The sequence below is a fragment of the Monodelphis domestica genome, chromosome 1 (genome assembly GCF_027887165.1).
Source record: "Monodelphis domestica isolate mMonDom1 chromosome 1, mMonDom1.pri, whole genome shotgun sequence".
NCBI classification, from domain to species: domain Eukaryota; kingdom Metazoa; phylum Chordata; class Mammalia; order Didelphimorphia; family Didelphidae; genus Monodelphis; species Monodelphis domestica.
The window spans coordinates 458,521,680-458,549,089 of record NC_077227.1 but is presented as its reverse complement, the minus strand read 5'-3'; the positions used below and the strand labels follow the sequence as shown (position 1 = coordinate 458,549,089).

Genomic DNA, 27,410 nt, shown 5'->3' with positions numbered 1-27,410 from the left:
AGGGGGCTGGCTTGCTCAGGGCCACACACTGAGTTCGTGGCAGGAACCTTGGCCTCCTAATGCCTCGTGTATTGCTCTTTCCATTATGAATGATAATAATAACACATTTATTTGGTGTGCTAAGATTTACAAAGCACTCTCCTCGCTTCAGCTTTGTGAGGTTTTTAGGTATTATTATTTCCATTTCAGGCGCTTCTTTGGAGCTTTGTTTGGAAAGCGAATATAGGCTGTGGCTTGGATCCCACTGCTGTCCTCAAGGCAGTGGCATTCGAGAGGCTGGCTGTCCAGGACACTGGTGACAGGTTGGGTGGGCGTCACTGCAGGACACAGGGACTTGGCATCCAAGCACTCTTTGGTGCCAAAGAGAACAGGATGCTGCCTCCTCCTTCTCTACCTTCTCTACCAGCCAACACCCCATCCTTTAGGTCACTGCTTTCTGCTTTCCTCCAGACAGAATGTCTCATTCAGGCCAGAGGGATGAAGGGAACTTATTGACTTGGGCCAAAGGATGAAGAGGCATGTTTTTTTCATGGAGCTCTATTTTGGGGGTGTTTGGAAAGCTGAAGCTGGCAAGAAGAAACTCCAGCTGTGGCAGGTCCTGGTTCTTGTCACCACCTCCTTCATGCACAAAGAGCACCACGAATTTGCCTTCTTTGTTTTGAGACTCATGAGACAAGACATAGATGGAAGAAGGGAAGAGAGGAGGTTCTAAATGGTGGTTTCAAGGAAAGAGGCAGCCTCCATAGTTAGCCAAGGATGTTGAGTCCAGACTCCTCAGCTTGGATGTCAAGACCTTCTTCCATCCAATCTCTCCAATTGATCTTCTATTATTCCTTCACAGGAACTCTCGATTCCAACCAAATTAGCTACCTCGGTGTCTCCCAAACTTCAAGCCTTTGCTTAGATCATCCCCCTGTTGGAACACCTGACCTTCCTTCTTTCAGCTTTTTTTAATCTTTTTATCAGTTTCTGAATCAAGTTCCAAACTGTCTGTGAAGCCTCTCGTGACCTCTTCCCGCCACAGCCTTTGATTGCTCCTTGAAACTCTTAGAGCACTTATTGTCTAGAATTCATGTGCTGTTTTGTGTTGGGACTATCTGCTCCCTCTGTTAATCATCTCTCCCCAGCTAATGTAAGGGAGGGAGGCAGCCTCTTTTAAGAAGATGATAAAGAAAATCATTGGGGAGGAGACATGCCATAAACTCTAAAATTTTTGTGGCATCTGCTCTGTGGAACTTTAAAATACTTTACAGGGGAATTTGGGTTGTTCTGTGGATTTAGAGATAGACAAGAGGTCCTGGTTTAAAAATCTGGCCTCACATAATTCCTAGCTGTGTGACCCTGGGCAAGTCACTTAACCCCAAATACCTAATCCTTACTGCTCTTCTGCCTTGGAACCAATACATAATATTGATTCTGAGATGTAAGGTAAGGATTTAAAAAAATAAAGCACTTTGCAACCACAAATTAATTTATATTCTCAAAATCCATAAAGCTACAGGAGGGGAAGATCTTTGGCTATGCTGGTGTCTTGTTTTACTTCTGGTAAAGTCATGGTAGCCTAGCATAATGGATAGACAAATGGTCTCAGAATTGGTCTATCCACTGTGGGAACTGGGAAGACCCTCTCATACCTACTGGCTGTGTGACCCTAGGCAATTCCTTTAACTTCTCAGTAGCTCAGGTGCAGCTGCAGTTCTGGAGCAGGTGCCCATCTGAATTGGGAACTTCCTATACCAATGGATGTCCAAGTCCAATTTTTTAAAAAAAGTTGGTGTTAAGACCACGGAAATGGAAGGGTTAAGGCTGACAAATAGCTCTCTGAGTCAAGAGTATGTGATGGCCTCTGGCCCATGTGAATAGTTGGGTTGTTGAAGCAGTGTTACTCCCCCCACCCCCACCCCCATAGGATTCCCTTCAAACCTTTCTCTAACTTAGCCCTGGAAATTTCTCCTTAACAGGGGCTGAAAGGCTATCCTGGACCACCTGGACATCCTGGAGACCAGGTAAGCAAGTATCCTGATCCTGTGGCAAGTTGCAAGGCCTTGTGGGGGAGTTCTGGTCCAACCCTGACTGACCACAGCCTTACCAGCTTTCTCTGGAGCGGCAGTCTGGCTCCTTAGGAGCTCCCTTTCTCGCCATATCTCCTGATTTATGCCTTCATTGACAGTCATGGGCACAGAGCATGCCCTCTACCCTCAGCCCATCCTGTATGGATGGACTGTCAGTGAGCTCCCCCCCCCCCATGCTTCCAGCCCCTTACTTGCCCCCTCTTCCAGCCATTGGGCATTGAGCCCCATATCCTCTGGGCCAGCAGGGAAATAAGGAAGCTCTTGCCTTCTCGCTCGTCCCTTCTTTGCACTAAATTTGCCACTGCCCCCCCCCCCTTTCCCTGCTAACCACATCTTACTGAAAGAGGCAGTAATTCCCTCACGGAGTGTTTGGATAAGCCTGATGTTTGCAGTAAAAGCCATGAATAGCTGGGCTGTTCTGTTCGATGTTAAAGGATATTATACATGCATCCATCTAGTTTGCCAGAATCTTGGCAGCCTTGAACCAAGGAAAACAGTTCCATATGCCAGAGAGGGAATGACACCTTTACTTTTCTCCCTGTTTTCAGGGCTGGGGGCTTTGTGAAGAGCTGGTTGAGCCGGTTTCTGTGGGATGTGATAGGGGGAGGGGATTGAGAAGGGTGGGAGAAGAAGGCTTCACTACCTCTCTCTCTCTCTTTTTTCATCTCACTTTCCTTCCTCTGCTTTGTCCTTTTAACAGCCCTTAGTCCATTGTAACTGAGATGCTCCCCTTCCCCCACTTGTACTCTGCCCCCAAACCTAATGGTTTAGACTTCCCCGGGCTTAGCTTGAGTGGTCCCTCCTCTCCTGTCCCATCTCTGGAGGCACTAATTCTCCTCTCCATTCCTTTACAGGGGCAGCCAGGACCGGAAGGGAGTCCAGGAGCCAAAGGTTATCCTGGCAGGCAGGTGCAGTAAATGGCTTCTCCGAGGCTCTCAAGGAGCTGTGTTTCTGCCAGAGGGGAGGGGAAGGGATGGAGAATAGTACTGGTGGGAAGTGAACTGACATGGCCATATGTATTGGATATGATATTAGATGCTGATCACGGGTAGGGATCTTGGGGCACAATCACAGGATCTGGTGATTGAGAGTATTCTGAGCCAGTTCTGAGTGAAAGGAGGTGATTTTCCATGGTGGACCCCATTCAAATTACCCCAAAGGCCAACATTGAGTAGAAAAGAAAATGATGAATAGAATATTCCTACGGTAGAGAAATACGATAATCTGTTCTAGCTATGAGGAATTCCACTACTCCAGGCATCTCACCTTATCTAATCTATTTTATATCAGTAACCCCCAAATTATACTGGATTTTCCCCAGATTGGTTCCATATCTGGAACTAGTTACTCAGAATATAGATGGATATGGATATTTATTTGTATTTTGAACAATCTGTATCTTGGCAATTTTTGCCAAGTCAAGGAAGGAAGAAACAGTCTCTTGGTGATCAATGAGGATCTTGGCCAATTTGGGTCCCCTTTGACAGGGGTATTTTCTCTGCTCCCCTATTCTAGTGGCCAGCCTTTATTCCAGGAGAAGCCTCTATCTTCTCATGGAGTGCCTTGGGGCCTTCTTCTGGCCTTTGGCCATGCCTTGCCTTCTTAGCACTCTTCTGCTTACTTCTATCCAGGGAGCCATTTTCAGAACTCTTTGGACCCCATGCTTTTCTTCTTGGAATTTAAAGGTTAATTCACAAGGTAATAGCAATGTTCAGATGCTGCCAAGCAGGAAAATGAGGGTGGGAAAAGTCTTGAAAACACCCTCAAGGAATAATCCCTTAGGATTTAAGTCCTATCCACCATGGATGGGTGTGGGCCCTGCCCTTCATAATGGGTACTAATAGAACTGGCAGAGAGTTTTAACCAAATTCCCCAAAGACTCTAAGTCTGAGCTTATTTGACTAAGAATCCCTACCAGTCTCTTTGGGTGTCTTGAGGAATTAAAAATGTTTTAGCTCTGTCCACCTAGATCTTTCCCTCATACCTACAATATAGAATGTCGGAGCTGGACGAATCTTTTGAAGTAGGATGTTAGATTGTAGACTGTTAGAACTGAAAGGGACTCTTGAACATAAATATTAGAAATGCCAAATCACAGATTTTAGAGTGAGAAGGGGCTTCATCTAGTCCAGTTCATACCTGAAATGAGATCCTCACTACTACATATGTAACAACCTAGATATTCATCTAGCCCCCAGCTCAGAGAAACCCAATAAAGTTGAAATCATGATGGCAAAAGCAGCCTGTTCCCCTTTTGGACGTTTCTAGCTGCTAGGAAGCTTTTTCTGCATTAAGAATAAATTTCCTGGGGAGCAGCTAAGAGACAAAGTAGATAGAAAACCAGGCCTAGAGATGGGAGGTCTTGGATTCAACTGTGGTCTCAGACATTTCATAGCTGTGTGATCCTGGACAAGTCACTTAACCCTCATTGTCTAGCCCTTACCACTTTTCTGCCTTGGAACCAGTACACAGTATTGATTCTAAGACAGAAGGTAAGAGTTAAGAAAAAGAAGGAAATTTCCTGTCACACTTTTCATCCATGTTTCTGGTTCTTCTCTTTGAGTCAGATTAGAACAAATCTTTTCCCTCTTCCATAGAAGAGACCTTCAGAGACCTGAAAACAGTTATAATTTGATTCTCCCCCTCTTCTCTACACCTCCAACTTGGCATTTTCTTTAGCCTAAATACATCACTTCCTTCAATTAATGTTCATATGACAGGAACATAAAATCTCTCAACAGGTACAGGTTATCCTCCTCAAATGCTTTCTAGTTTATCGGTGCCCTTTCTAAATTAGATGGGCTGTAACCAAAGGTAGAGTAAATCAGGACTATCAGTTAGCTTTTCCTAGAAATGATGCCTTTCTTAACATCACTTTGGCTCCCTGGATTGTTATATCATACTATTGATTCATATTGAGCTTCTTGTTGTTAATCGTTTTTAGTTAAATCTAATTCTTTGTGGTTTGAGGTTTTCTTGGCAAAGATATTGAGGTTATTCACCAGTTCCTTTTCTAGTTCATTTTGAGATAAGGAAACTGAGACAAATAGGGTTAAGTGATTTGCCCAGGGTCACACAGATAATAAGTGTCTGCGGTCAGTTTGAAACCTGGATCTTCCTGACTCCAAGTCCAGCTCTCTATCCACTATGCCACCTAGGCTTCCTCATATTGAGCTTACACCAGTCCACTAAAACCCTGGGGCCTTTTTCAGGCAAATTTTTATTTGAACATTCCTTGCCTTTCTTATACTTGAAAAGTCAATTTTTATAAGACTTGACATTTATTAAGATTAAGTTTCATCTCCTTACATTCACATTCATGTTCTCTTCTATCAAAAATTTCTTTGGATTCTAATATGTTACTTATTTCTTTAAATTTCATCTTGCTTTTAAGTTTATTAAACTTGACTTTTGACTACCTTTTGACTACCTTCTCTTCCTGTTCCTTTTCCTCTCCTCATTGAGAAAGAGAGGGAGGGAAACCCCTGTTATAAATATTTATAGTTAACAAAACAAATTCCCATATTGATCTTGTCTAAAAATAAATGTCAACCTATATTCTAAATCCATCTGTCAGAAAGTGAGGAGTATATTTTGCCAAGAATCTGGGGATTGTGGTTGATCATTAGTTTCTTCAGAGTTCCCGGGCCTTTCAAAGTTGCTTGTCTTTACTATATTATTGTTATTATATACATTTTTCTCCTGGTTCTGCTCATTTTATTCTGCATCAGTTCATTTAAGTCTTCACAGATTTCTCTGAAACCACAGCCTTCATTGTTTCTTATAGCATAACATTCCATCACATTCTTATACCGGAACTTGTTCAGCCATTTCCTACTTGATGGGTGGGCACCACTCCAGTTTCCAATTCTGTACCACTACAAAAAGAGCTTCAGTTTTTCTTTTAGGCCTTTATCCATGTCATCAATAAAAATAGTAAATAACATAGGGCCATGCATCTATCCTGGAGTCATTCCACTGTAGCCCTTTTGCCAAGATGATCTTAATGACTCTTCTCTGAGTCTAACCATTCGATCAGTTCTAAATCCACTTCACTGGACTATAGAACAGTCCGCATCTCTCCATATTTTCCCTAAGAATAGCATGAAATGCCTAATCAAGTGCCATTTTAGAATCTAAACTACTAGAACTCCCTGATATATCAGTTTAGGAAATTTGACGAAAAAGGAAATAAGGTTAGTCTGATGTGACCTGTTCTTGATGAAGTTTTGTAATCTCTGCTTTCTTTTCTAAATGTCACTATCCATTTCTTTAATAATCATTTCAAGAATTTTGCCAAGAATTGAAATTAACCTCATAGGCCTCTAGTTTGCAAACTTCATTCTTCTTCCTTTTTTGAAAATTGGTGTGAAATTTGGCCTTTTCCAGTCCTTTGGTATCTTTTCCACTCTCCACAATTGCTAATATGTCACTGACCTTGAATCAGCAGTCATAGCTTCCGTTTTCTTAATACCTTTGTATGTTATTTCATCTGGGTTTTAATTCATTCAGGACAGCTAAGGTACTGTTTTTTGTATCTTCTTGTTCTAATGGACTTTCAACACCCTCTTAGCCAATCCCCCCTCCCTCTATTCTTTATCTTATTCTTTGGCTGAGAAAACCAAAGCAAAATGAGAACTGCACAGGATAGCTTTCTCTAGGCTGTCCATTGTCATCATACCATCCACCCCAAACAGTAATTCTATTCCTTTTGTTGTGCCTCTTCCCACTGATGCTGTCAAGGACCTTAGAACCCAGAACCTTGAGTATCAGAGTTGGAATGACCTTAGGGGCTAGAGTCTGAGTTTACTTCCCATTTACATTGTACAAATCCCTAGCCCCCATTAGAATCTGAGCTCCATGAGAAAAAGACTATTTTTGCCTTTCTTTGTATGCCCAGTACTTAACATGGTGACTGGCATATAGTAGGTGTTCAATAAATAGTTGTTGACTGCCTGAATGAATGATCATAGTATAGCCCAAGGGTTCTTAATCTTTTGTATGTCATAGACCCCTTCTCAATGCAATAAAACAAAATTCATAACCTTTATAAAGGAAAACAATTATTTTGAAATAGTTTTCAGGATTTTTTAAGCAACAAATTCATGGACCCCATGTTAAGAATTCTTGGTAGTCAACCATGTCAAATACAGACTTAAGGTCCAGAGATGACAAATAACATGACTAAAGTCATCCAGTGAGTTTACTCCTAGTTTCCTATAGTCAATCCACTGGGCAACCTTAGATCATTTATAATCTTAGATATAGAGAAACCAAAATGTTGAACAGTTTCTTTCCCTATAAAACAAAGATGACAGGGGGCAAGAGGTAGAGGAAGAGAAGGTGTTACATGATGAGGTCCACTACCTATCTCCTGATAGAAAGGTACAGATTGAGACATCTATTTTTTGAACATGGTCAATGTGGAAAGTTTGTTTAATGATGCTTCTTTGTTGCAAAAAAAAATCTTCCTTCCTTCCTTCCTTCCTTCCTTCCTTCCTTCCTTCCTTCCTTCCTTCCTTCCTTCCTTCCTTCCTTCCTTCCTTCCTTCCTTCCTTCCTTCCTTCCTTCCTTCCTTCCTTCCTTCCTTCCTTCCTTCCTTCCTTCCTTCCTTCCTTCCCAATGAGAGAGAAGCCAGAAGGAGAAGAAAACAGACTTTTTCATTAATTTTTTTAAATAAGGAAGAGGGTTAAACTAGATAATCTCTAAGGTCCCTCTTAGCTCTGACTCTACCATTAATTAGTGTAGACCCCCAGCTCTGATTTAACAGGAAAACATGAAACTTCACACAAGCCCAGGCTCCTGCTGTTTCTCTTATCAAAGCAAAGCCAAGTTCTTTGAAGAAAGGAATAGGAGAGATCCCAGATGCAAAAAGCTCCTTAGGGAGTTCATGCCTGAAATACTACATTGTCCCACATGTTTTATATCCCTAAGACCAACTTCTGGATCTCCTCTTATGGGAGGAGTTTGTAAGCAAAGCTGAACTATGAGCTGGCAACTACTTCAGAACTTGGGTTGAGTGGGTTCATGGAAAGATTCAAGGCTTGCTTCTGTTTAGACTAGGGCTTACAAAGGAGTAGAGATCTTGCCTTCCTCCCTGTTATTCTTCTCCTCCCACATTTCTAGAGTTGAAACCATCCAAAGGCATGCCTCCTGCCTTACCCTTCTATTCTTCCAGTCCTGCCTTCTCTTTCTTTCTTTTATTTCTACCCCCATCTAGTCTGTGTCTCTAGGTAAGTTCATTTAGGATGACCTTGATTGGGGTTATAGTTAAGAGGATGTTATGGCAGAAGATGCCATAGGGAACATAGCACTACCTCCTTGTTTTATAGATGAGGAAACTAAGACCCAAAGAGGAGAAGTTATATGTCCAAAGTTGAATAGTATAGTGACTTTGGAGTTAGAGGACCTGTGTTCAAAGTCAACTGTTGACAGGTATTATCAAAATGAGCTTGGTCAAGTCATTTAATCAAGTTATTTCCATCTGGTTGCTTATAGAATAACTCTCTTCTTGTATTCATCACCTGTCTCATTTCATCTCCCCTATATTCAGACCAATAGGGTTGCTGTTGAGCTTTTTTCAAGAGTCAATTTAAACTTATAACAACTAACATTTCTTTAGAAAAATATTATTGATATTTTTGTTTATATATCACCTTCATTTCTGAATATTGCCCTCCTCTCCCCTTTACCCAGGGGGCCATCTCTTAAAATGGAGAGAGACAGACAGACAGACAGACAGACAGAGACACAGAGACAGAGACACAGAGAGACACAGAGAGACAGAGACAAACAGAGACAGACAGAGACAGAGAGATAGAGAAAGGGAGGGAGGGAGGAAAGAAAAAGAAAGAAAGGAAGGAAGGAAGGAAGGAAGGAAGAAAGAAAGAAAGAAAGAAAGAAAGAAAGAAAGAAAGAAAGAAAGAAAGAAAGAAAGAAAGAAAGAAAGAAAGAAAGAAAGAAAGAAAGAAAGAAAGAAAGAAAGAAAGAAAGAAAGAAAGAAAGAAAGAAAGAAAGAAAGAAAGAAAGAAAGAAAGAAAGAAAGAAAGAAAGAAAGAAAGAAAGAAAGAAAGAAAGTTCAGCAAAACTATCCCAAACATTAACTCAGTTGGTCAGTATATGCAATGTTCCTTCGAAACCCATAGTGCCGCACTTTTTTTTTTAACCCTTATTTTCTCCTAGTAACAATTTTAAGGCAGAAGGGCAAGAGATAGGCTGAGTTAAGTAATTTGCCCAGAGTCACATAGTAGGAAGTGTCTGAGGTCAGATTTGAACTTAGGTAACTTAGTTACCTAACTTAGGTACTTAGGTACCTAAGGTAACTTAGGTAAATTTGAACTTAGATTCTCTAGGCCTGACGCTCTACCCATTGTGCCACCTAGTTCCCTCCATGCTTAACTTCTGCTCTAAAGGGAAGAGCTGTGTTATCTCTTATCTTCTTTGGGAAGACTCTGATCATTATAGTTACACAGCATTCAGAATTTGTTTTAGCTCTTTCCATTCGTGTCAAACTTGTGAGGATTATTATTATTATTATTATTTAGGGTTTGCCAGATAGTAGAGGTTTTATCAGTGAGGAAACTAAGATCAATGCTGGGATTCAAATTCAAGTCTTCATAGGATCATAAATTTAGATCTGGAAAGGCCCTTGGAGGTTATTGAGTACAAATGGCTCATTTTACAGATGAGGAAGCTGAGGTAGACAGAGGTTAAGTGACTTTCAAAGGATCATACAACTAGTAAGTGATTAAGGTGGGATTTTAACCTATGTCCTCCTGATTTTACATCCAGTTTTCTTACCACTACACCCTACTACCCCTCTTCCTACCTCTCTTTGGATAGTTTTTCCATGACATTATGCTGCTTCTCAGGAGTAGGAAAAAACCTCACATATTTTCCAGGGTCAAGTGGAATAGGTTATCTCATTCAATCTCCACTGATGATTTTTGAATCTACTCCCTTTTCAAGTACATTGTGGATATGAGGCTCTAAGACAAGCATTTCTCAGCCTATAGCTTCTCTCTTCTCCCTCAGGTGACCTCTGATTAGTCATGGATCCAGTTAATTGTGAGCAGGGACATGTTGCAGTGGCCTGGCTGTGTCTTGGTACCTTTTATGGCTTGGCTCTGACAGCCAGTCATGTTTTCTCTGCCTCTGACAACTTCGTATTTCCCTCTTGGCCCAGCTTGGGTCTCTGGCCTTTAGGGGTCCCTGATCAGGGGTTATCACAATAACTGACTTTAGGCAGCCCTCAAGATTTCATAAAGCCTTTTTCTTACCATGACCCCCAGGTGCTGTTATCATTTTATAAATGGGGCTTCAGGAGATTAGGTGACTTCCCCCGAGACAACACAACTAGTAGTCAACCCACAAATATGCATTAAAACACCTTCTATGTGCTAAGCACGAGGGTAATCGTGACAAAGAATGAAACAATCTCTCTTCTAGTAATGTTCTGAGCCAGGACTCAGACTCAGGTCTTCTGCCTCCAGGATCTTTTTTCCCTCCTGGTCCATCCACAGAATTGAAATTTGGCAATGCCTATTTGGGGTCACTTAAGGGTTCTTCACACTTGTCTTTCTTTCTTTGGTTCTTATGTTTCAGGGATTACCTGGGCCAGTAGGGGAACCTGGACCCAAAGGCAGTCGGGTAAGTGCATCTTGTCTGTATCCTATGATACTCTGATGACTGACTAGCAGAAGTGTGTGCTTGCTGCTTAGGACCCAGAGCAGGTCCAATGACTGGATGTTGCTCTCATCCCTCCCACTTAGCTGGGTACCGAGAATGCCCCTCTGATTCTGGTTTCAGAGAACTTCAAGCACCATCAACTCTAATACAGCAGCACCTCCCTTAGAGCCCCAGGGCAGGGAGACCCTAGAAGGATGGGAAGGAGGGAGGAGCATGGATTGAGCTATGACATTCAAGAAGGCCTCTCGCTTGAGCCAAGCAGAGGGAGCCAGGGAGATCCAGGGCTGCTCCTCATGGTCCAGCCATCTGGCTTGCGCAGAGCAAATCCAGCTGCGGCCAGGGATCCAGAGCCAGTTGCAAGTGATCTTGCCGCCTCCGGTCTTCCCTCCACCCCTTTCCCCCATCCCCACCCCCCACATTCCCTCCCCTGCTGGGATAAGGAAGCAGAGAAGTCAGGGTGACTCATGTGAGCAGGGTGTTGCGGCAGTTTTAATTGCCTGTAATTGGTGGCTACAGCATCCCTCTAGCTCCCGCTGAACGTCCATAGCCTAGTGGAAGTACGCAGGGTTCTGGGAGTTGACTACAAGGCAGTTGAGTAGAGGCCAGGTATGGTAGCCAAAGGCCCATCCATTTTTTTCTTCCCTTTAAGGGGTCCCTCTGTACGTTTTTCTCATTCCAGAGGAGGGAGTCAGTCCATGAGAACCATAGCAGTCCCTGCAAAGCCAAGTACTTAGTGTGTGGAAGAACAGAGCAGGAGGGGCAGGGAACGTGACTTCAGCAGTGGCTGCTTTCCCCCTCTCCTGAGTTTAGAACCCCAAGTGCCGCCCACCATCAGCCCTCCTTCTCCCTCACTCACAGAGCCCTGGTACCTCCTATTCCCACCCAAGCTGGAGCCTTCCCATGTAGTCCTGTGCAGCGTCAGCTCCAGGCTCTAATGCTGACACCATTACTGACTGGCCAGGTGACCCTAAACCAACCCTGGCCCTATCTTCTTCATCTGTAAAATGGGATTTTTACCGCTCCACTGCCCATTTCCCAGTATCACATGAGAAAGAGGCAAAATCGCACCCTAGATTGAATGGTGTGATGGCAGTGCCAAGGGTTAGTGTATCCTTAGAGGCTAGGGTGGGTGAAGAGATAAAGGAGGAGGGCTGTGTAGGGGCTCTAAAGCCAAATTGGGAGTCTTGTGGGACTCCCTAGAAGAGGCTGGAGATGGTCCCATTTCTGCCTCATTGGCTCTGTCTGTCAGTGGTCACCGAATCCTTGTCTGGGCTCTTAAACACTTTCCATATGGTCACCCTGGCTGCCCTTGCCCACCACATAAGGGTGGGGATGTGCCTGGCAGCCTCCGTCGGGCACTTAGTCATCCGTGCCCCCAAAGAGCAAAGTCAGCTTGTTCCTGATGAGTCCTTACCCCAAAGCAAAGGCTCGAAGCTGTGCCATCATGACAGATGAGGCGTTTACACCCCAAGGCCGCTCTCCTACCCCGCAGACCAGGAGAGGATCACGATATCCCCGCGTTGGGTCCCCTGGCCTGGTCTTTTAGTTTGGCCGAGTTAGATAGACTTACTGGATGGATTTCAGCTGTTTGGAATGTTTTTACCAGGATGTTACTATATATACACTGGAGGACAGTCTGCCCTGGTCGGCTCCCGAGGCCTGCTTATTTGAGGGAGATGGGAGACTTCAACAAAGACCTCTCAATAGTGTTCCTTCCTGAGGCATCAGCCCTGCTGCTGGAGCTCTGTAATCCCGGAAAAGAAATTCTTTTCTTTCCAAACCCTAGGAAGACACGCTCTTGGGCTAGAGCTGAGGGGGCCAGATGATAAGCCAGGGGAATTTGGGATTGATTTATGCTCTTTTGGTGGACATCTTGATGCCACATGGATAGTGGAAAGAGCAAACCTCTCTGGGCTTTGCTGAGTTGGTTCTCATGATGGAACTCTGGGCTCCCTCCAGCAGTGGCTCGAAGCCCAGAGGGATGACCCCTATGATACATTGCCGATCATAGCCACCAGTCATAACCCCCCTGCTCTTCCCACTCCTTCCTCGCCGTGCCTCAGGGAATGTCACTAAGCAGCTCCCATCTCCTCACTAGAGCTCTGTGGGCTCTTAGTCCCCCTGTGGTTTCGTCTGCCCCCTAGATCAGTGCCGCGGGATTAGGAAAGGGGGCTAGTTGCTAGAGACTTTATCCAGAGTCACCTGACCCACTCCAGAGTCAGTCACGTGGGGGGTCTGAGCATGGAGTGCCAAGGGAATGTGCCGGAGGATTAGAGCATTGCTTTCCCAAGGAGTGACAAGGTAGATGAGCAGGACAGATGAGGGCACGGGGAGAGTCTGGCTCAGCTGAGGACACTTCCTGCGGGTTGGAGCCAGATGAGTCCAGAGTCTTTCCTGTTGGAGGAGATGTCAGTCCTCATCCTCCTTGCCTAATACCTGTGAGATGGGACACGTCTCGGCTGACTCTCGGGGAATGATGACTCCCTACTCTATTCCTAGGAAGGAATTCATTTCACTTCAGGGTCCCAAGGCAGCCTCCCCCTTGTGGGAGAGAGAAACGATAAGGCATGCAAAAGGACAGAAGCAGGAGGCCGATCAGCGGTCAATCAAAGGAAGATTCCATTTGGCCTTTTGCATGCCTTATCATTTCTCTCTTCCACACCCTCTCCCGATCCCTGTCCTGACAGGGACTATTTCTGCTCTTGTCTTGTATCACCAGAGCCTAGCATAGTACCTACCATGAAGTAGGCACTAATAGATGCTTCTTGACTACTTTAAAAAGGGTCGAATACTACCAACGCACCAGCTCAGAGTGTCTGTTGGGGTGGGAGGGGGAATGGATGTCGTTGTTTCTGTGAGCTCCTATGGAAAAAGAAAGCAAGAAATGTAAAAGCTCTGAGAAGGGTGAAGAAGACTTGTCAGAGCAGCCAAGGGTCATGTGGGAGATGTCTTTTAGGACTGTGAACAAATACAGATGGGGGGAGATGGCTTGTCTGGGGAGTACAGGTATCCCTTCCACATCTTGACTTTCCCCGTTGAGGTTTCATGGGTCAGCATAAGAAGTGGAATTTGGGAGGAGTTTTGCAGAAGCCTCAGATGACATAGAAAAAGTTTAGGAACTCAGAAATGCATAAAATATTTGCATAGTATTATATAATATCAACATATTTTATCTTTTAATACCATAAATATACACATTCTTTTTCTGTAAATATCTCATGAAAGAAAAAGAAAAAAATTCAGACTTCTTCTTGGGAGGGCCAAGACATTTTACATGGATTTTCCAGATCATGGGGTGTCATGCCCCCAACCTCCACGATGTGGAAGGGATACCTGTACTTCATTTAAAAAGCATGTATGAAACTTCTGCTGTATGCTGTGGGGGATACAGAGAATTAGAAAAGATAATCCTTGTTCTTCAGAAGCTTCCAGTCTAGCTGGAGTGTTGAGGCCCATACATAGACAACAGAGGTGGAAGGGACCTTTTAGGCCATTTAGTCCAATGGGTTCATTCTACAGATTATGAAACTGAAGCCCAACAAGGTTCGGTGACTTGTCCAAGGTCACTTAGGTGGGCTTTTCAGCTCACATCCTCTGATTCCAACTCCAAGGATCTTTTCACTATGCCACACAATAACCATGATGCCATAATGATGAATAATTTAAGACAAGACAAAGGATGTCACAAGGCTCAGCAGGATTAGATGTCCAGCAAGTGGTATAGATGATGACTCTAAGTCTGCAGGAAGGAAAAATCACAGTGGAGTGGAATAGACAGAGGAGGCAGGGCAAGAGGATATATTAGACAGGCAACAAAGGATGGGGTGTTTTTGGAGAGGCTCAGATTGGGTCAGGAGAGTACCTAAAGAAACTCAAAAGTCCTGAGATAATTGGGCCTGGAGCATTATGGTTTGTTGGATGGGGCATTGTATTGAAGGAGGGGAAAAGGAAAAGCCAAGGAAGTTAGAGAGAAAGGATGTCCAGGAAATGGCCAGAGGTCAAAAGTATCACAGGGGGAATTTTTAAAAGATGGCAAGTCTTGGGGGAGAGAGAGAGAGAGAGAGAGAGAGAGAGAGAGAGAGAGAGAGAGAGAGAGAGAGGCAGCTAGGGAAGGAACTATTTTATCTGTTAGCTGGCTCTGATGTCCCACCGACACTTCCCCTCTCATCTAACCTGGAAGCAGGCTTCCTTTCCTTTAGGTCCCAGGAGCAGCCAGCAAGGGCACAACAGCTTCCCGCCCCTTCTCACCCTGCCCCCACACGGAGGAGGAGCCTCCCCTACCTGTCCCCCCGATCCCTGGCGTGAGGGTATGTGCCCTTGGACTACATCGTGGAAGCCAACACCATGCAGTCCATGGGCATATACACTTGCCTCAAGGTTTATGTCAACGTGGAGCACCCAGGACCATCGCTGGAGGAGCAGGAGGAGGAGGTGGAAGGATGGCAACCAAGATGGGACAGGGACAGGCCAGCCTCCTGGAGATGACCCATTTGATTTTTTTTTTTGTTTGCTCTGTTCATAGGGGTATATTGGTCTCCCAGGGCTCTTTGGCCTGCCAGGACTTGATGGAGAAAGAGTGAGTATCATTCTAATGTCCCATCCTAAGATCCTTTTCTTTAGACCATGTGTCCAGGGCGCTCTGGGGAATCAACAAAGCAGCTCCCAGTAGAGTTGGGGGATGGAGAGGAGGAGAAGGTACTCAGTCTCTGCTGTTTACTCTTCATGTAGAGTAGCCTTTCATCCTGCTCCCTATCAATGAAGACCAAAATCTAGGGAAGTTGTCATAGTCATGAGAATGAACTAGAATAGTAGAATCCAGGAATCTTAGACCTGGAAGTAATCTCAGGACCTCAGGACAATAATAATAGCAGGGGAGAGCCAGGTGGCTCAGTGGCCTGAGATCCAGGTGTAGAGATGGGGGTGGGGGGGTTCCTGGGTTGAAATCTGACCTCAGACACTTCTTGGCTAGATGACCCTGAGCAAGTCGCTTAACCCACATTGCTTAGCCCTAATTGCCCTTTTGCCTTGGAACCAAAACACAGTATTGATTCTGAGGTAGAAGGTAAGGGTTTTAAAAAATAAAAGACCATACCAAACCTGTCATAATCCTTGGAACTAATAAAAGACAGAAAATAAAGGTTAAAAAAAAACACAACAGTTATAATAGTTAGCCTTTATATAATGCACTGTGCTAAGTGCTTAATTATTTTTTATCTCATTTGATCCTTACAAAAACCCTGGAAAGGAGAGTTATTATTTTCCTGATTCTATAGTTGGGGAAACTGAGGCAGACAAAGGTTAAAGTGCCTTGCCCAGGCTCATATAGCTAGTAAGTGTCTGAGATTGGATTGGGAGTCAAGTCTGTCTTGATTCTAGGCTCAGTGCTCTTTCCACTACACCACCTAGTTGTCTCTAACCACCTAATGTATTTTGATATCTATACTCTTGAAGGTCCAGGCAGAAAGGGATCTTAGAATATAGGATATCAGGACACAGAATGATAGAGTATAATTACAATCTATTACTCTAAAAACTACAATTCCCAGCAGCCCACTCTCCTCACATTACCTGCTGACATAGGGAGGATATAGATTTGATGTAGTTCCACCTCTTCCTGATAGGGCTTTGGTGGAGCAGGCCTTTTAAAAAGGCAAGGAGAACATGGTCACATGGTCTTGTTTTGTTAAATAATTACCTTTTTATTCCTTTACTTCTAGCGATTATTAATAAACTTTATAAAATATAATTCTTGGAATGTTGGATATTAATTTTAGTCTTACAAGCTGGAAACGAATATTTTAGACCACAGAGTTTGAGATTTAAAATTTACATGATGGGAAACCAAGGTCCAAATGGATGAAGTTAGTTGCCTAAATAACAAGATCCAGGACTAGAATTGGTGTTTCCTGACCATTAGTATTTCCCTAGGCTACATACACTGCATCTCTTTCCCAAACTAACTCCCAAAGGGTTGTTTCAAACCCACTTTTAACCTTTGACTAGGACAGGGAGCTTATACTAGGCATAAGGTCTGCTGGTTACCATTTTATTCCCCATTGTATGATCCCATAGAAACCTGAGCCCAAAGGGAAAGTCAGAGCCTATTGGCAGAGTTCTTTAAGCTTCAGACATCTCTAGTTCCAGGATTCCTATCCTGACATTAATTTTCTTTCTTTCTTTTTTTTTTTTATTTTCCTGACAGGGGCAGCCTGGAGTTCATGGCAAGAGGGGCAAGATGGGTAGGCCGGTAAAGTTTTTCCTTGTCTATTATGCAGATTTTGTTGAATGAAATCAAAGCATACCACAATCTAGTTGCTTTTGCCTGCCTTGGCAAGGTAGAATTTGGAGGGATTTCCCATGAATCTCCCAGCTTTCGTGTGTGTGTGTGTGTGTGTGTGTGTGTGTGTGTGTGTGTGTGTGTGTGTGTTGGGGAGGGTATATGAATAGGGGAGGGCATGCTGTCTCTGCATAGATGTACACACATGTGTATCTCTCGTTTCTTGAGTCTGTGTTTTTTCTACCTGTCTGTCTATGTCTGCTTTTCCTGATGTGCCATGCCGACAATGTACCTTGTATCATTCTACATTTGAATGCCTTTTCCTTAGTCATATTGCCCTGGACTGTCAGTCCCCTTCTCTGGGAAGGAAAGGAAAAGGCAAAGACTTGACAAGGCATGTGCTAGTAGGACAACCAGCTTGAAAGTCCTTCTCACTAGCTCACTGAGTCAGGAACTCAGTCCAATCTAACAAGCATTAATTACCTGATATGTACAAGACACTGTACTAGGCACTTAAGAGGGATACAAGGACCAAAAATGAAAAGCAATCTCTATTCTCAAGGAATTTCTAATTCTATTGGGGGATAAATTATTTAAGAAGAAAGTAAGGACAAGATAAAGGATGAAGAAGACAAGGGGGGTCAGGATAGGTTTTTTCATATAAGTTGGTACCTTGAGCTAAGCCCTGAAGGGAGCTAATCAATCTATCAATCAATATTTATTAAGCACCTACTATGCACCAAATAGTATGTTCAGGACTGGGGATACAAAAAGTGGTGGTAGACAGTCCTTGCCTTCAAGGGTTTACAATCTAATGAGGGAGACAACGTTCAAACAGATGTATACAAAGCAAGCTATATTGGGATAATTAGGAAATAATTAAAAGAGGGAAAGTACAGAAGCTGAGAGAGGTTAGAGAAAGCTTCCTATAAAAGGTGAGATTTTAGATGGCACTCAAAAGAAGCCAGGGAGGTCAGTAGTCAGAGTGGAGGAGGAAGAGCATTCCAGGGTGGGGCCCAGCCAGAGAGGATGGCTGGAGATGAGAGATGGCATGTTATTTTATGGAATGACTGAGAGAACACTGTTACTGGTTTGAGGAGTAGGTGTTGAGGAATAAGGTATAAGAAGACTGGAAAGGGAGAAGGAGAGTAGATTATGAAGGGCCTTGAAGCCAAATGGAGTATTTGCTCTTGGAGACAATTGGGAGCGAATGGAGGGACTTTTAAGAAGGGAAAGGGAGGAAAGAATTCATTCCAGGTGTAAAGGATGATCCATGAAAGGATTTGTAAGTGGGGAATATGAGGGGACAGCAAAGAGGCCAGTTTCATTGGAACACAGGATTTATGAAGGGAAATAAAATGAAAAGATCTGTCTGACAAGGTTGACTGGAGGGGGCTCTGAAAGGCTTTAAATGTCATGTCAGGGATTTTGTTTTTTATTTAGATGCAATTGGGAGCCATTTTGCTTCTACCAAGTCTGGTAGAAGGGCCAGCTCATTCATTTCTCCTTGATTTGGTTCTACAAACTTGGGCAGCAGGATAGAGTGAGAAGGCTAAGGTTAAAGTAGAAGCTTATTCTACTATAGGAAATTGAGCAAGGACTTTTGTTGTTCAGTCATTTCAGTCATGTCCAACTCTTCATGACTTCATTTTGGACTTACTTGGCAAAGATACTGGTGTTTTGCCATTTCCTTTTCCCCATCATTTTATAGATGAGGTAACAGGCAAAAAGAGGGAAGTGACTTGTTCAGGGTCACAAAGCCAGTGTCTGAAACCAGATTTGAACTCAGGATGATGAGACTTAGTATTCTATCCATTGTGCTACCTAGCTGCTCCTGAGCACAGACTGGATATTTTTAGTTTTGCTTTTAGTGGTAGAAATAGAAATAGATACTTCTTTAAATTGTAGAATGTTGTTGTTGAAAGGAGCTTAAGAAATCACCTAGCCCAACTTCCTCATTTTCTAGAGGGGGAGACTGAGGCCCAGAGATAGAGTTTGATTTGCCCAAGATCACATAACTTATTTGATGGTAAAACTGGGGTCTCCTGATCTTCACATACAAAAAATGATGGGGTGTGGTCTTTGCTTTCAAAACATTTACATAAAATTTAGCCACTCAGTGGCTTCCTGACCCCATTTCTTTGCAGTGACAAATTGAGAGGGACTAAATAGTACTTATGGAAGTTCCTCATCTCTGTCTGGGTAACCAGAAAACCTCTTTCTACTATCTCTACTTGGGTATCAGTTTCCTTATAAGAGTGATTTGAACTAGATGAGGGCCTTAGCAGTCCCAACATTCACTAATCAGATTCCAGTAAGCCAGGAAGCTTCAGCGAAATATGTTATTTCTGCTTGGAGTTTCTTAGTGAGTGTTGAGGAGTGTATTCACATACTCAGGATATGGCCTTCTCAATACATTCCAGCTGTTCCTTTCTTTCTTATCACTGTCTGGGATATTTTTCCCAGCCATGATTACATTTGCTGCTGGGATCTCTCCCTGGAATGTGAAAGCAGTCAGACCCTCATCCATCCTTCCTTTTCCCACCTTTAACACTCCTTCCCCCCAGAAGCAGGAGCATTCTAGACTGGTGTTCCTCTGGGATTGAATGGCCAACCATTCTTCTGTCTAGTGCCCCATCTCATATAAATAGCCCTGATTTCCATTGCCTTATGATTAAAATTATTTTGAAAGACTGATTTGGGGTAAGAAGTGTAAGGGTTTTGTTTTTTTTAAATACCAGTTCATTGGTTAGGCTAGGATCATAACCAATAAAGTGATATAGGTCAATGGCCTTCTCAAATGACCAGAAGCTTGCTCAAGCAGCTCAATAAATAGTTTTAGGAACTCATTATTCAGCCCTTCTCTTGAACATTCCAAGACATCTCTAATTAGCAGATAGTTAATTAAGAGGTGGTCTCTCGAATTATTCACTCGTCTCCATCCCAATGCCATAAGGAACACACACAGGAAAAGAAATCCTTGTCACCTTCATTTATTAACCAAATTCTGTTTTTAAAAAAAAGACATTCTTTGGTATTGCTAAGGACAAAATAAACACAAAAAGCAATTGGTTGGATGGAATCTCTGACCCAGATCTTAGACGTAAGAATACATAATAATTCTCCCTAATATTCAGAAATTGAGGCCTTCCTACTGCAGGGCCCTGATTTAAGAATTAATATAGTATGTGAAAAATAAAATCTTACAATTATTGTAGATTCCAAGTGAAAATGACACAGAATTAATATTGATCATTTCAGTGGAGGACTCTGACTTCAAAATGTTGGAAGAGTGAAAGAAGTTGATTCCTCTAATCTCACAGATTACAGATTTTTCCCATTTCCTCTGTAACCCCCAATGGGTTTTCTTGCATACTCCTTGGGAAATGTACACCCCACTTTGAAAATTACTGATCTAGAAGGCTAGTCTCAGTCAGCCAGCCAATAAACATTGATCCCATATCTATCATGTGTTAGCCACTGAGATAAACACTGGAAACACAAGAAAGGTAAAAGATAGTCCCTGCTTTCAAGGAGCTTGCATTTTAATGAGGGAGGCAACCTGAAAAAATAGTATACAAATAAGCTTTGTACAGAACAAATTGAGAAAATTAGTGGGAAGATAATCAATCAATTAATTAAAAATTTATTTAAAATATATAAAGAAAGCTCCATATCTTTCTATATCTCTATAGGATTCTATGACTTTCCTGGTTGTCTGGTTTTCCCATCTTTATCCCAATCCACAAATTTGCCTTCAACAAACACTTATGAAGTGTTTTACACTGTGCTAAGGGTTGAATTTTAATTCTCTTTGAGTGAAGAAAAGGCTTCAGCTCCATTGGTGGGGAGAGGCAACATGGGACCCCAGAGGGAGCCTGAGACTGAGAGGCAAGAGGTAGGAGTGCTGGCCCCAGCTGTGCAGCTCACTTAACTGCTTCTGATCTTCATCTATAAAATGAAAGTTGAACCAGCTGATCTCATCTCTGAGGTCTCATTCAGTTTTGAGATACTTGGAGTTTGTGACTCTGGGAGAGATGGATTGCCATTGGCAAGGGTCTGGTACTCCCCCCCTTCCCCAGCACTGACCACAGCTCTGCTGCAGGCAGGGAATGAGCCTGGAGCAGATGCTGGAATGGACCTGCATTTTCCACATTTGACCACAGTTATGCCTGCCTGACTTCCATGGAAGCGCTGACATTGGGATTCCAGGGAATTGGGAAAGAAGGAGGGGAGATGGGAGGCTTTTCCATCTAGGATAGTGTGTGTTTCAATCATCTGAATAGGGGAAGGGGAAGTTTCTCTTTCTGGATGAGAGGAAGTCATTCCCCAAAGCCAGGGATGATCAATTCTGTTGGATTTTCCCTCTCCATCCCTTGATCCATTCTAGTCCCTTACCTTCTATCCTCTTCTCTCCCACTCAGAACCAACAAGATCTAAAGTCTTTGCCTTCTCCTTAGAATTAGAAGAAATCTCCAAGTTTGACATAGGTTTGGAGGAAGCCATGCTATTGATAATATATAAACATAGTATCCAGGAGATGTGAAAGGTATCCTGAGCATTAGATTATAGCCTAGAGAATACTAACTAGCCCTTTAACCTGCTTTTTGACCTTGGGCAAAATGTTTATTGGAATCATCTTCCTTAGTGGGCTTCAGTTTTCATATCTGTGGATTCTCCCAGCTCTAAGATCCCTTTTATCTCTGACATCCTACGTTATAATATGTTGAGGCCTTTTCTAGCTTTGAGATTCTGGAAGAAGTGGAGTGATAGAGTGGACAGAAGGTTAGACTTGGAGTGAGAAATTGGGTTCCCACCCCACCTCCAATATTATGTGACTTTGGACAGATCACCTTTCTGTGCCTTGGGTTCTTCATCTATAAAATGAGAGGTTGGACTCTGGCCTCTACACTTTCTTCTATCTCTAAACTGACAACCCTACAATTCTGTGATGATAATTTCTTTGCAGTAAGAATCAAAGGAAATGAAGCAAGTTTCTTTTGGCAGAATACTGGGAAGGGGATGGGTCTAAGCTTGGAAGTTTCTGGACTGGGGTACCTGGACACATAAGTTCTCTTCTTAGCACTGTTCATTGCTTAGTCTCTTTTTGTCTCTGAGTTCCAGGCCTCTTTTCTCATTCATTTGAGAGCAGCAGCTGGTCCTACAAGGACCATGGAAAGCAGAGAGCTTAAGTAATTGGCCAGATAATTGTTTGATAAGATTTTGTGAATGAGCTAGAGGGTTTAGGGGCTGAAACAGTCCATCTGGGTGTCCTTGGTGTGGGACTGACCAGAAAGTCAGTGTGAGCCCAATCCTGCTCTTGCCTTCCAAGCAGTTGGATGGCTGTCAGGTGTTCAGAGTCCAGCAATGGAGTCTGGGAAGGAGTGTGCAGACTGGCTTCAGAAAGATAGCCATCCACCCACCCCACTTTCAGCATCCCTGTAATTTATCTGGCATAGGGATTCCCTTTATCTAAAGTGCCTAGGGCCATGAGTCAGTCACTCTTGAGGACTATGAAAATAAACTTTATTGTTCCCTAGAATTTCAGCTTTGATAGCCAGCAAATCTATTTTGTCTGTCTCTGACATGACTTAATGTTTTTCATATGATTTCATATCTGTAGATTCCAAAGTGAGGCGATCAGAATGGCCCCTGGTGCGACTTTGCTAGGCTTTTCCTATCTTCCCCAAGATTCATGTCCGTCAGTCCATACCGTCTGAAGGTCAGAAAGAGCCCTGTGAGGCTAGTAAGTCCATCCCTCTGTAGCAAGGCAGTCCTAGGCATCAAAAGGCCATCTTGTTGGAGAATGTGAGGACAGTACAGAATGGAGCAGGAAGCACCATCATTTAAGGGAAAATTCATTTCCTTCCTAAAGTTAAAGTTTTGGAATTATTAGTGAGTGAAAATAGTGTGTGGGGATAAGGGTTGGTTAAATTCCTTCTCAAGACTGGCAATTAGTCTTTTCCTTAGGAATATTCTTATTGATTAACAACCTCCCGCCTCCACCCATCTACATACTTGTACTGTTGAGTCTTTTCTAGTTTGGGAGGTGTTTGCTTCATTTAGAAAGTATGCACATCAAACAGTTTAGTTTGCCATAAGCATTATTTTTCATCCTTCCATCAAGGCCACACCATATGTTCTTGGAAGCCAGTGAACCTGTAAAGAATTAGGCCAGCTGAGGTTATGTTGAGGGAACAATTACTTCTCACTTTTCCTCTATATGGAACAATTCCCAGGATTTAAATCACACAATCTTAGAATGGCAGCCCTGGAAAGAACCAGAGAATAGAGAATAGAGACTATAGAATACAGAATGATAGAGCTAAGGGGAGACTTAGAACCCAGAGTGTTGGAGCCCTTAGAATATCAGAACTCAAAGGAATGAATTAGAACTCAGAATTTTAGAAATGGGAGAGATCCTAGATCCTAGAACCTAAGGTTCAAGGGATTTTGAAGATCAGCTAGTCCAACCACTTAATTTTACATATTTTCCTCATATGAAGTCTAAGGAAATGAATTGACTTACCCTCAAGATGGTGCAGTGGTTAGTAGCAGACCAGGAATTAGAGTAGCTGAGATGACTGTAGCCCAGTAAGATTGAGAGAATTTCTCAGGGTCACACAGCTAGTAAGTCACAGGACTGGAAACAGACCTTAGTTTCCTACATATGAGAGCACAAATCATCACTCAAGTGATAATCGGGAATCATGGATTGTGTCACCCAGTATCTACATTTTAGCAGGGCCTTTTGGAGATAGTATTTAACTCAAAGGAGCAACTTTGACAGGGATTTCAGGCTAGTAGAAGAGATATTTGAGGGCAGGTAGGTCTTCTGGAATCCCATCCATCACAGAGGCCCTGCTTCTCAGACAGCTCAAGAGAAGGGACCAACTGACTGACTGAGAACAAGGTGACTTTAACCCAAGAGCTAGAAAGTTTTTTCTATCCCCCAATTGGAAGGGCTCATTATGCTGACCTCTTAAAAATACTAAGAAGAAAATTGAGCTCTTGTTCCCTCAGGCCCCCAAGGAAACAGCCTGCCTCCCCATGATTGTCTCTTCTGTAGAAAAAAAAAAGAAATGTGTCACGGTTTTTTAATGAGGAATCCAGGTTTGTGGTTTTTAAAAACTTGGCTTGGGGGTCTGGCAAGGTTCCAAAAAGGCTTCTCTGCCTTTGTAGCTTGCATATGGGAAGAGGCAGGAGACTTTGTTGAGGTCTGATGTCCTCTTCATCCTTCTGAGCAAGGAAATGTCCACATGTTCTTTGCATCTTGTTTGCTAGCCCTGATTTTGGGGAGCAAAATTCTCCCAGGCCATGCAAAATGAGATTCCTAGGGAGGCTGGCAGACATGTAACTGGGAGTTTGCTTTAAGAACTCACATGTTCTACTAAACCTTCAACCTATCCAGGCTGAGCAAGGACTGGTGTCATCTGGGTATTCATAGTATGAAGTCAGGAAATCTGAATTTTAGTCCTGCTCTTGTACTATCTAGACTTGGAATCCCCTTTCATTTCTCTGAGTTTCTTCTCATTTATAAAATGTTACTGAGTTATTGCTCATGTCTCTTCCTGCACTGACATTCAGTGGCCATTCCTTCCAGCTCTAGTATTCTCTAATTCTAGAAATAAGACGTGCCTTTTGAAGTCACATTTTCCTAATGAGATCCTGGCCCTGCAGCCGTTTTCTGTTTTTGGCTCTGGGAGTTTTGGCAACACTCCTCTGCTCCTTTGTAAACTCATGAAAGCTTTCACTGAGAGGTAAGCCCTTTGAGGACACGCTGTTTTATTCTTGTCTGTCTCTGTATTCCCAGCATCCGCAGAGTGCATTCATGGCCTTCGTAGGTTATAACTGTTAGTATTTTATTGATTGATTAACTCATGGCATTCAGCTTGCAGCCACTAGTATAGAGAATTAGGCTGGTCATACTGTCAGCAAATGGTAAATGTTTAGTGCTTGTAGATTGAATCAAATGAATTTTTTCATTCAACAAATATTTCTTAAGCATCTATTATGTTCAGGGTTCTATGATAGGCAGTGTGGAGATGAAGAAGACATGGTTCCTGCCCTCAAGTTGCTTATAATCTAGAAGGAAAGATAAGATTCCTACAAATATTAAGTATCTGCTGTGTATAAGGCCCTATGCTAGGTTTTGTAGGGGATGCAGAGATAAGACATGATCTCTTTCCTTCATTACAGTTGGGCAGAGGAAGATATAACATATATATGAGTATATCAATGCAATATAAGGCAAAATGGTATAAATGTCATATTTATTCCCAAATAAGAAGTATAGAATATGGTTTTATTTTTAAAATGTTTTCATATTTCCTGTTTCTTATTTCACCAAAATATTCCATGAATCCTTCCCTTTACCCTTCCCAGAGAGCCATCCCATATGACAAATGATATACTTTTATATAGGAAGAAAATTAGCATTACTGATCAACACATTGAATAGCTTTAAAAATATGTATATTGTATAACATCTATTGACCTCCCACCTCCACAAAAGGGTAGTTTTGGGGCATCTTCTTATCCCACTTGATCTTAATAATTTTATCACATAATTTTTTATTTTTTAGTGTGTTATTTTTCTTCCCATATGTATATTGTTTCCTTGGCTCTGCTAACTTCATTCTGCATTAGTTCATATAGATTATCCCACCCTCCTCTGTGTTCATCACATTTGTCATTTCTTACAGTGTAGTAATATTGCATTATGTTTATGTACTGCAGTTGTTTGACCATTCCTTAATTGACGGGTATGTACATTCCAATTCTTTGCTACCACAAAATATGTTGGAATATTTTGGAATATAAAGGGATTGTTTTTCCTTAATGATGGCTTATTTAAGGAATAAGCCTAGTAATGAAGTCTCTGATTCAAACTGACATTTTAATCAGTTTGTCTGCATAATTCCAAATTACTTTCCAAAATGGTTGTACCTCTTCTAAATGCCAACAACAACATATTAATGTTCATATCTTCCCCAAATCCCTTCAACATTTGCTGTAGCCATTTTTGTCATTTTTGCCAATTTGCAGGATGTGAGGTGAAACCTCAGGTTGTTTTTAATTGCATTTTTCTCATTATTTGTGATTTGTATCATTTTTTTCATGTTGTTGTGAATACTTTGCAGTTCTTTTGAGAATTGTTTGTTCATGTCCTTTGACCATTAATCTATTGGACGATACCTTTTAATCAGGTGTATTTATCTGAGAAATTTATATATATTTCCCCCATTTTAATATCCTAAATGAATCAATGTTATCTATGCAGAATCTTTTCAGTTCAAGTAATCAATAATTTTTTCTTAGCTTTTGTAATTGTTTCTTTCTCTCTCTTTTTTTGGGGGGAGTTAAAATACATCACCTTCACATAGCCAGGAAAAGTACATGATCCGTTTCTCTTCTAATTTTTTTAGAGTATGATCTTTAGTAGTAAGGCAAAGTATCCATTTAGAATGTATTGTGGCATGTGTTGTATGGTATTATTTTAAATTTAATTTTTGCCATACTGCTTTTTTAGTTTTCCAAAGTTTTTATCATACAGGGAGTTTTTCCCTGGATAACTTCTGTTTTCCACTCTGTCAAACACTGAACTATTGAGTTCTATTGTTTCTGAATCTCCCTTGTCTAGTCTGTTCCATTGACTTACTTTTCTATTCTTTAACCAATACCATATGGTTTTGATGACTACTGCTTTATAATATAATTTGTGGTCTGGAAGTGCTATTTCCCCTTTGTCTTAACTTCTTTTTTTTATCATTTCCCTTGATAGTCTAGATTTTTTATTTGTTCAAAATAAACTATGTTATTATTTTATCAAGTTAATATATAAAGTATCCCCTTGGTAATTTGATTGATGTGGCATTAAAAGTATAAATTAATTTTAATAGTATTGTCACTTTTATTATATTGGCATGGCCTAGCCATGAGCACTGAATATACCTCCAGCTATTTAGATTGTTCTTTATTTCTTTAGGGAATCCTTGTAATTGAATCTGTATGTCTTTTATGTGCATTGAGAGGTCGATCTCCTAATATATTGTGCATTTTGTAGTTATTTGGAATGTGGTTTCCCTTTCCATTATTGCTTCTTGCGTTTTGTTGTTATTATACAGATATGCTATTGGTTTTTGAGGATTTATTTTGTACCCTGAAACTTTGGTGAAGTTAACAATCATGTCAACTAATATCTTTGTTGATTCTCTGGGGTTTTCTAAGTATATCATCATATACTTAGATGGATCATTTTATTTCCATTTTACCTATCATTATTCCTTTATTTTTTTTCTCTTGTTGCTATTGCTAGCATTTTCAGAATTATATCAAATAATAGTGGCAAAAGTGGGCATCCTTGTTTCACT

General features: G+C 42.0%; 1 protein-coding gene and 1 non-coding gene across 5 annotated transcripts in view; both read left to right on the top strand.

The window, feature by feature from the left end:
- Positions 1 to 27,410, top strand: part of COL27A1 (collagen type XXVII alpha 1 chain) — a 268,951-nt gene that overhangs the window by 81,335 nt on the left and 160,206 nt on the right. For all 4 annotated transcript variants that reach the window (XM_056812389.1, XM_056812391.1, XM_056812388.1 and 1 more), the window contains exons 8-12: positions 1,962 to 2,006; positions 2,927 to 2,980; positions 10,677 to 10,721; positions 15,283 to 15,336; positions 16,963 to 17,007. In XM_056812389.1, coding sequence (XP_056668367.1) covers positions 1,962 to 2,006; positions 2,927 to 2,980; positions 10,677 to 10,721; positions 15,283 to 15,336; positions 16,963 to 17,007 — 243 coding nt within the window. The remainder of the gene's footprint in view (positions 1 to 1,961; positions 2,007 to 2,926; positions 2,981 to 10,676; positions 10,722 to 15,282; positions 15,337 to 16,962; positions 17,008 to 27,410) is intronic.
- On the top strand, positions 15,054 to 15,140 carry MIR455 (microRNA mir-455). Its single transcript, NR_034984.1, has one exon. It is a non-coding gene; the product is annotated as a microRNA mir-455 (primary transcript).